Here is a 10,000-nt window from a genome sequence, read left to right on the forward strand (position 1 = left end):
AAATGAACATTATATTTGGACTGTACTAATATATTGTTATATTTTGATATATGAATGAATATATTCTTCAAATATTTAGCTTATTTGTGATATTACATATATATATATATATATATATATTTGTAACGTTTTTTTTCCTCCAAACGTATTTATATTTATATATATATATTACAACTTCATTTTAATTAATTCATATTTCAATACGTTTTAATTACACCTTGATTATTATTTATTATTTTTTTCGTGTATTTATTTTATTTATATATATGTACATTTTTTTTTTTTTTTTTTTTTTTATATACATTTTAGTATAATATTCAATTTGACTAATTAAAAGAAAAAGCTAAAAGTATGCAAATATAATTATTATTTTTATTTTTTTTTCTTTTAATAAACCATTGTGTGTAGAATTAGGACAACAAAATGTACCCCTTTGGATTTGATAAAATATATAGAATATATGTAAATATATATATGTATTTGTTTATATACCTTTTTGTAAGAAAATGTCTACATGGATAAATAAAAAGTTAATATCCTTTTCTGAAAAGGTTATTGAAAATGTGATCGACTCCTTTACTAATAAGAATACACCCATAGATAATATACAGAATATGCAAGGGGTATAAAAAGAAAAATTAAAATATATATATATATATATATATATATATTTACATTTATATTTATATGTATATATTTTTTTTTATTTTATTTTATTTTTATGTTATGTCAACTTACACATTTTGTTTCCTCCCCGTTTTACAGACCCAGCTTGGGAAAATTATCAACAAAGTTATTTCTTCAAAATACTTTTTTAAAAATGATGATATATGTTATAATAAAAACAATTTAGATTTTAAATGGTACCTTAAGAAAGATAGGAAGAAAAGTAGAAAAATCAAAAAAAAGCAAAAAAAAAGGAAAAGAAAAATGATAATGATGAAAAGGGGTGTAGAAAATGTCAAGAATGCTGATAGTAGTAATAATGATGTGTGCCATGATCAGAATAATAATAATTTTAATGATCCTTTAGTTAGTAAAAATACAAATTATAATTATTTGTATACAAATAATAATGAGAACAATATGAAGGAAAGTACCTTTTTAAAAATTGATGAATCATATTTATCGACATCGTATATTTTAAATGGAAAATTTGTTAGTGGTAATAATATTTCAGATAATAAAAATGATTTGAATGAAAAGAAATATATAAATATAAAAAGAACTAATAGTCATAACGACACATCATCCTTATCAATATCTCAAAATAATTTTAGCAAAATAAAAAAGAAAAAGGGTGCATCGTCAATAAATTCATATGACGAATCTTCTCCGAATGTGTCACCTCCATCAATGTATTCTTCAGAAAATTTGTCATATAATGAGAAGAGGCATAATAATAATAGTGATAATAATAATGATAGAAATATGAAAAGTTATAATTATAGTAGTAGCAACATCAACAAGAATTGTAGTAGTAGTAGTACTAGTAGTAGTATTAGTAGTAGTAGTATTAGTAGTAGTAGTATTATTAGTAGTAGTATTATTAGTAGTAGCTGTAGTAGTGTTACGTGCAGTGATAGCTCGCTAAATATTTATAACACCAAGAGATCTTCGCATGGTTCACATAATCAATTTTGTGGTAGTATGTCATGTTATGAAAAGGATAAGAAAAAGAACAGATTGGATAATAAGAATAAAATGAAAAATAAAAACATTTTAAATAAAAAAAAGAAATATAAAAATAAAAAGATGCCTAAAACTATAGATGGTAATGATACGTCCTTATTATTATCATCATCCACTTCATCTTGTAATACAAAGGTGTCTTTTGATAATAATGAGAATTATGGAATAATTAAAGAATTCAGTCTTTGTAAAATAAATTTATTTATAAAAGAGGCGAAATTATTATTTTTTAACAAAAATATAAGTATTAGTGATGTAAGTCTTTATGTAACTACTATCATGGAGGATAAGAAATATATTGGGAAATTAAGAAAATTAAGTTCACGAACTTTACCTATGAATAATTTGATTATCAATGAATATATAAATCATAATATAAAAGATGTATATACAGATATTATTATAAATATAAGATATAAGAATAGGAAGAAAGAAAAAGAAGATATTATTTTAGGAAGAGCAATAATTCCATTGTTTCTTATATTGAATACTTATAAGTGGAAAATTAAGAAGATAAAAAACAAAATCAGATATTGTACCAAATGTTTTTTATGGTTACATATATTTCCATGTAATAATAAATTATTTAATTATAAATTTTTTAAACCTGTAGAAGGTTTTGAAGAATATGGTATGTTAAATCCTTTGTATACATTAGGATTTCTGAATATTCAAATTAAAATAATATTTAAGAGAAATCCATTGTTTCTTACATTTCTGAGTAATATTAGGAAACCATTATTTTATTACAAGTTACCTGTACAATTTGAACCATTATATTGTCAATATTATAGTGAGAATTTATATGTATATGCTAAAAACATTCCTTTATGGATATATAAATTTTTTTATATCTTTCATTACAAAAGATTAGAAATGATATCATTAAATTGTTATGATTACATATGTATTTTGATTTTCTGGTTATTTTTTTTTGATCTTGTAGTTTTATCACCTTTTTCTTTAATATTTGTTCATCTATTTTTTTGTATCTTTTTTATTTCTTTATCATATAAGTATGGAAAATTTGTACCTCCATATTATAAGAAGAAGAATTTGTTTTATAATTTTCGTCCCATTCGAGTAAGCCGAGTAAGTCGACGTAATTGTGACTATACAAAGAGGAGGATAGAGACGACAAACTTTATTTTGAATGATCAGAAAAATGTGGAGATATATAATAGGGAGAAGAAGTTGGATCTTTTGGATGATAACAATGTAGATGCTAATTATTGTAAGTATCCATATTGTAGTGAGGAGAATAATATGGATAAGTTAAATAAGGATGGAAGGGATGTTAATAAAGGGGTTGATAAAAATATTATTAAGGGTAAGAATATGATGACACGAGGTGGTGGTTTGAATATATATGACGCATGTAAGATGTTTATAAAAGGAGACACTGTGATGAAAGCTAATATTATAAATGACAACATTGTTTATGAAAATTTTATAAAGGATGGTATAAAAAAAAATGATGTAATGATGGATAGTGAAGAAGATAAGGAAATAAATGCGGTGTATATAAATAATAAAAATGTATATAATAATAATAATGCTCCTGTTAGTTGCCACGATTGTGATGATCCTAATAATTTGAGTGTGCATGTACACAAAGAGGAAAACAATTCAACTTCCAATAAGATGATTTTACCAAGTGTTTGTAGTGAGAATAGTTTAAAGGAAACCATGGGAAATCAATCGATGGAAAATAATAATAAGATCAATAATGAGAATAATAATGATGTTGATAGTGTGGAGAAAACAGATATTTTATTGAACTTATCTAATGGTAAAAACAATGGTAATGTTACATCATCCTTATGTGAAAATTTATTTGTGTATAATCAAGATAAAATTCAAAGGAAGAAAAAGGTGCCATATAAAAATAAGGAAAGGGATAATAAGGATGATTTAGATGAAAAAAAGGATATGTATATATGTAATGATGATAGTAGTGTGATTACTTCTAGTGAGAAAGGTGTGACTAAAGAAAGGATTCATATGAATAAGGAGAAGTTAAATTATAATGGTTCTATGGAATGTAGCAGTGTATGTGTAGAAAAAAATAACATGAGTTATATTGCTAGGAGGATACAAAATATGATGTATGATACAAAGGAAAAGATGAAACTGGATCAAATACATATGAATAAACATATGAGTGGATTTATGAAGCTTTTTAACGTGAAACATGTAGAGAATGAAAAAGAGAATGATATAGATAAATATCATGATAAAGGAGAGAGCGACAAGCAGGTGCCTTCCTCTGTGGGTTCCTACAAATTAATGATTAGTCAAGAGGCGGAATTTGAAGAAGAAGAATTTGATGAAAAAGAAGAATTTGATGAAAAAGAAGAATTTGATGAAGAAGAGGAAGAAGGGGGACAAGATGAGGAGTCGAAAAAAATGAGTAGAGTGAAACATATTAAGAAAAGGGAAAATATTATAAATATTGAAGGCGAGAATATTTTAAGTAGTGATGGAAAAAAGAGTGAATATATTATTAAGGATAGTATGAATAATACAGAATATATAAATGATATAATATATTATAATAATTGTGATAATATATTAGAAGATAATAAATCTGAATATAATACAAGTATGAATGAGCGTGTTATGGATAATAAGCAAGAAGTAAATAAAAGATCTAATAATTTCTTTTTCTCATATAATAATAATAATAATAATAACAATATTAATAACAATAATAATAACAAAAATGAGAGCGTGTGGAGAAATTTATTAGGTATACCATCAAGTAATATAGAAACTGTAAATTTGAATTCAAATAATTGTACAGAAATAAAAAATAGTAATAAAAAATTCAATATTATAGATACATATGGTAATAATACATTGCAAGATAAAAGTAATATAATTGATTTAAGAAAGAAATATCCTTATATGCCTTTTGTTAAATCCCCATTCCACAATTTTTATTTATATATGAATACGAATGATAATAAGAATATATCTATTTTTTCAAATAATGTAGAAGTACCAAATGTGCATGTTATATTAAATAGATTCATAACGTTGATAACTTGGACGCAACATGTTTCTGGGATATTTACAATGGTTTATGAAAAAATAAAATATGCTTTTAATTGGGAGTTCAGTTTTTATACCTTAGTAAATATATTGATTTTATTTTTGATATGTTATAGTATATCATTTATAATATATATGTTTTCTTATATACCATTTGTTTTTTTTCGTTTTTTATTTTTCGTGACGTGTTCTTATTTTATTATAAGAAGCTATGAACTTACTGAAGATGGAAATAGAGCATGTTTGTATTATAAGAAGAGGAAAATACAATTTCTGAAAAATAGAAAAATTAGTTTGGCACATGGTTTGTTTGAAACATATAAATGGAAAAATATAATAAAAATAATAAAGAAAACGTTAAAGAAAAAAGATACAAATATATTTAAATATATATGTTTAACATGTGCATTCAAAATATATAAGTTGTTTAAAATAATATTTGAGAATATATTATTGTATATATTATTTATATTATTTTTTATAAAAAATTGGTATACTCGATTGTTAATATTAAAAGATATAGAGCATATGCAGATAGCAAAATTGCAGGGATTCAAAAATTTATATTTTTTTATTCACAATCGTATAATAAAGAGAGAACAGAAAAATGTTATGAGTAATACATCGTCTAACGAAATAAATAATAGGAAGAGTAGTGTTATAAAAATAGTGAATATTGATGATATGGAAAAAAATGAGGAAAATATGAATAAAAATGATAATAATCATGATAAAAACGATGATATTGTGGATGTAAATAATGTGCATATGAATATAAATAATGATAATATGAATACAAATAATGAATATGAAATAATAAAGAGAAGGAATCAAAATAATATGTTAGATGGTAAACGTAAATCTGTTAAAAGTCTTATGTATGAAAATTATAAGAATCTTGAATCATATGTATATTCAAGTAGCGATAAAGAAGCAGTAAGTATAATTAATGAGGACGACATAATAGATGAGGAAGAGGAGGAGGGCAATCATCAAAAAGAAAAATTAAATAAAGATAATATAAATCTAGATAAGAAGAATATAAATACTTATCAGGACATCCATATTGATCAAGAAATACAACCATGTGATGATGAAAATGATGACAAATTATCGTTAAGCCAAGTTACAGATAATGGTGCTATGAACGTAAATGTGGATATATTCTTACATTACTATTTTAAAAAGAGGAAATATGATTTGTTTAACAATTTTATAAATATTAACAGAAATCATATGTGTAAGTGAAAAAAAAAAAATATATATATATATAGGAGAATATATATATGTACATATATATATATATATATATATATATATATATATATATATGTTATTTTTTTTTTTTTTTTATTTCTTACAGATACATATAAGGACATTAATCTGTTTTATTCAAATGAAGATCAAAAAATGAACAACATTAATTATGGAGAATATCTAAACAGTGATGATGCTTATTCAAGTTCTTATGATTATAACAAGAGACAAAAGAAAAAACACGTGAAATAAAAAATATATATATATATATATATATAAGGAATATATTAAAATATTTGTCATTTGATGTATTTTATTTTTTTTTTTTTTTTTTGTGATTTATATATATTAATTTATATTTTTTCTTGTCTTACATTATAATATACATTTTATTTATTTATTTATTTATTATTTTTTTTTTTTTTTTGTGAATACACTGATTTTAATAATATAAGCATATATGCTATTTTAAAAAAATGTTATGAAATTTTAAGAAACAAATGAATGATACTGTTTCGATGATTATATATTTATTTTTAAAAAACAAGATAAAACATTAAAGAATGCACATATATACATATATATATATATATATATATATATATGTCTATTGAATTTTATTTATGTGCTTAATAATGAATAATATGGTTAAAAACAAAAATAAAAAAAAAAAAAAAATTAATAAATGAAAAAATAAATATTAAACAAAACAGAGAAAAATAACAAATTAAAATATATATATATATATATATATATATATATATATATATATTTATATTTATTTATTTATTTATTTTTATTTTTATATTTCAAGTGCACCATTTAATAATTAAAATTGGCAAACTTTCTTTTAATTATATAAATAGATAATAATAATTAAAAAAAAATGTTCTGTTTAAAGAGTAACCTTTTTGTATATAAAAGGAGATAATGATTAAGAAGAATTTTTCTAAAATATTTTAACAAATGAATAAGAAAAAATATGTATACATATATATATATATATATATTGATAGATTTATATATATACGGTTTATTGCCCCTATTTGTTGCTGTTTTGATTTAATTTCATTCGTTACGTGTTAGTAGTCCACCCACTTTTTGGGATACTTTAATATTTCGAGCGTTTCATATTCTCTTGAATATTTTTCAATTTTATATTTATATTGGAAATCACATTTTAAAGGTAATGAAGAAAAGACGTTATCTATTTTTTCATGTTCATCTGATAGGTAATCAGAGACTTGTTCATCAAAGATTTCATCTTTTATAAAATTTGTGGAAGAATAATTTTCTAGTTTTTTTTGTTTTTTTTTACGTCTATAAATTTTATATCTATTTAATTCAATACCAAACTTGGTACCTCTATCATATAATAAGTTGAATTCAACATATCTACCTCTACATACTCTTTGCCATTTTAACATATTATCATCATATTTAAAATTAACCGTTTCGAGTAGAATATGTAGATATGATTTTCTAAAATTTATTATACATTCTTGTATAAAAAAATATATCATACGATAACTTTTATCCATAATATTATTACAACTATAACATTTACAATCCTTATTATTATTATTATTATTGTTGATGGTTGGGTCATTACCATTTTTTTTATTTATATCTTTTAATTTACCACTTCTTATAACTTTTTTATTTTTTATTATATTATTCAACAAATTATCAAAAAAAATGCCCCCAATCCCTCTATTAATATTTCGATGTTTAATTCGAAAATATAAATCACACCATATTTTAAAATGTCTATAAAATAAATGATTATATTTATCACAAACTAGTTTAAAAGAATTATGAAACTCAGTAAATAAATCTGGAAAAATATAACAAGGGCTTAAATCACATCCACCACCAAACCAATGTTTAATACTTTTATAATTATTATCTATTTTATTTTTTACAAAATTGTTATTTAAATTGTTATTTAAATTGTTATTATTGACATTATTAAGGTTATTATATTTTTTCTTCTTTTTTCCTGTTTTTATAAATATTTGAAAAAATCGAAAATTCATATGAACAGTAGGTACATTTGGATTAACCGGATGAGCTATTATGGATATACCTGATGCATAAAATTTATATTTTTCGTTAATAATTCGTATATTATGAGAATTTAAAACTCGTGAAATTAAAATATTGATATCATCCGAATGACAAATCTTTGTTGTATTAATAAATTCTTTATTATAATGATTTACACACATTTGTTTAGCTGATTCCTTATCTATAGCTCCATATATACAAGAATAATTTACAGCACACTTTTCAAATATATTCCCATCTTCTAAAATTCTTGTTATACCACCACCCAAATTTTTATTCTTCCCAGACTTCCTATACCATACTTCTTCTTGAAACTTTTTATTATCAAGTGATTCAATTAAACTACATATATTATTCTGCTCAGACTTTAATAAATTTTCCCATAAATTTCTAAAATATTCATTAGGAGCTATCTATAAATCAAAACGAGCAAGCCATTTAAAATATACATAAAACAAATAGGTACATAATAAATAAATACTTAATATATATTAAATTTATATACATGAGAAAAAAAAATATATATATATATATATATGTACATATTTTCATACCTCATCTTTCATTTTACTTTTTTAAATTATTTTTGCAATTTAGCAAATATCTATGTTGCTGGAGGTTTATTAAAAAAAATAATAATATATAAATATGGTAATTATATATATATATTATATATTTGTATATTTTTATATATTTTCCTTACAACAAAAAAAAAAAAAAAAAAAAAAAAAACAGGTAAAAATTTTAGATTGACATAAAAAATTATATATAATTTTATTAATAATTTATATGATGTTATTATCAATATATTTATTTTACAAAATATATATATATATATATATATATATATATATATATTATAATACTGAACTAAAGAAAACAGAAAAAATATACATATATAAAATATTAAATATATATTATATATGAAGATATAAATAAAATATATATAATATTAAGAATACAACTACCTGTTAAAAACGGAAAAATATATATATATATATATATATTATATATATATATATATATAAATATAAATATTATATAATATTTTTACTAATTAATATTAATATGAAGCCAAGCATACTTCTCTAGTGATATATTATATATATATTATATATATAAAAATATATATATATATATATATATATATATATATATATATATATTTATTTATTTATTTATTTATTATACATCATATATATATATATATATATATATATAATACAATATAATATATATGTATATCATAATATTGACTAAAGAATGATAAAAATAAAAAAAAATTAAAGAAAATACAAATGTATACAAAAAATTATTTTATATTACATATATAATATTATAGTATAAATATAATATATATATATATATATATAATAGTATATAAAAAATATTATATATAATATTGTATATATATATAATATTTTCATAATTTTTAGCATATCCCATCGTATTTATTATTAATTATTACATCTATAATATATTTATATTATATATATATGTATATTTATCCATTTAAAAAAAAAGATATGTGACAAAATTTTTCTGGAAATAACATCGACCTCTAAAGGAGCAACTTTGTGATATTATAAAAAAGAAAAAATATATAAACATATTTAATAATATTATTTTTTAAGTAAAATAATTCAAACTAAATATATTATAAAAATATGAACGTTCCAACTAATATATTTTAATGGATAATGAGAAATAAAATAAAAAAAAAAAATAGTGTTTTTATTTATATATATATATATATATATATATATATATATATATATATATATATATTTTTTATTTTTGTGTAATGAATACATATTTTTGTGTCGAATAAATTTAAATGTATAATTTTAAATAATACATTTCTGTATAATTATGTGTATGGATTTTATAAATTTACTTTTTCTTGTCATAAATGCGTATAATC

At 20.6% G+C, this 10,000-nt stretch overlaps 2 protein-coding genes across 2 annotated transcripts; one reads left to right on the plus strand and one right to left on the minus strand.

The window, feature by feature from the left end:
* Nucleotides 1-506: 506 nt before the first annotated feature.
* Nucleotides 507-6,258, plus strand: PF3D7_1142300 (conserved Plasmodium membrane protein, unknown function; the record flags this gene model as incomplete). The annotated part of the gene is made up of 3 exons (XM_001348068.1): nt 507-623; nt 766-5,989; nt 6,113-6,258. 3 exons carry the CDS (start codon nt 507-509, stop codon nt 6,256-6,258), a joined length of 5,487 nt encoding a protein of 1,828 aa, XP_001348104.1.
* Nucleotides 6,259-7,088: 830 nt separating this feature from the next.
* Nucleotides 7,089-8,642, minus strand: PF3D7_1142400 (coproporphyrinogen-III oxidase; the record flags this gene model as incomplete). The annotated part of the gene is made up of 2 exons (XM_001348069.1): nt 7,089-8,489; nt 8,631-8,642. The coding sequence occupies 2 exons, from the start codon at nt 8,640-8,642 to the stop codon at nt 7,089-7,091; spliced, it is 1,413 nt and encodes a 470-aa protein (XP_001348105.1).
* Between the last annotated feature and the right edge of the window lie 1,358 nt (nt 8,643-10,000).

The sequence above is a fragment of the Plasmodium falciparum genome, assembly GCF_000002765.6.
Source record: "Plasmodium falciparum 3D7 genome assembly, chromosome: 11".
Taxonomy (NCBI): Eukaryota; Apicomplexa; class Aconoidasida; order Haemosporida; family Plasmodiidae; genus Plasmodium; species Plasmodium falciparum.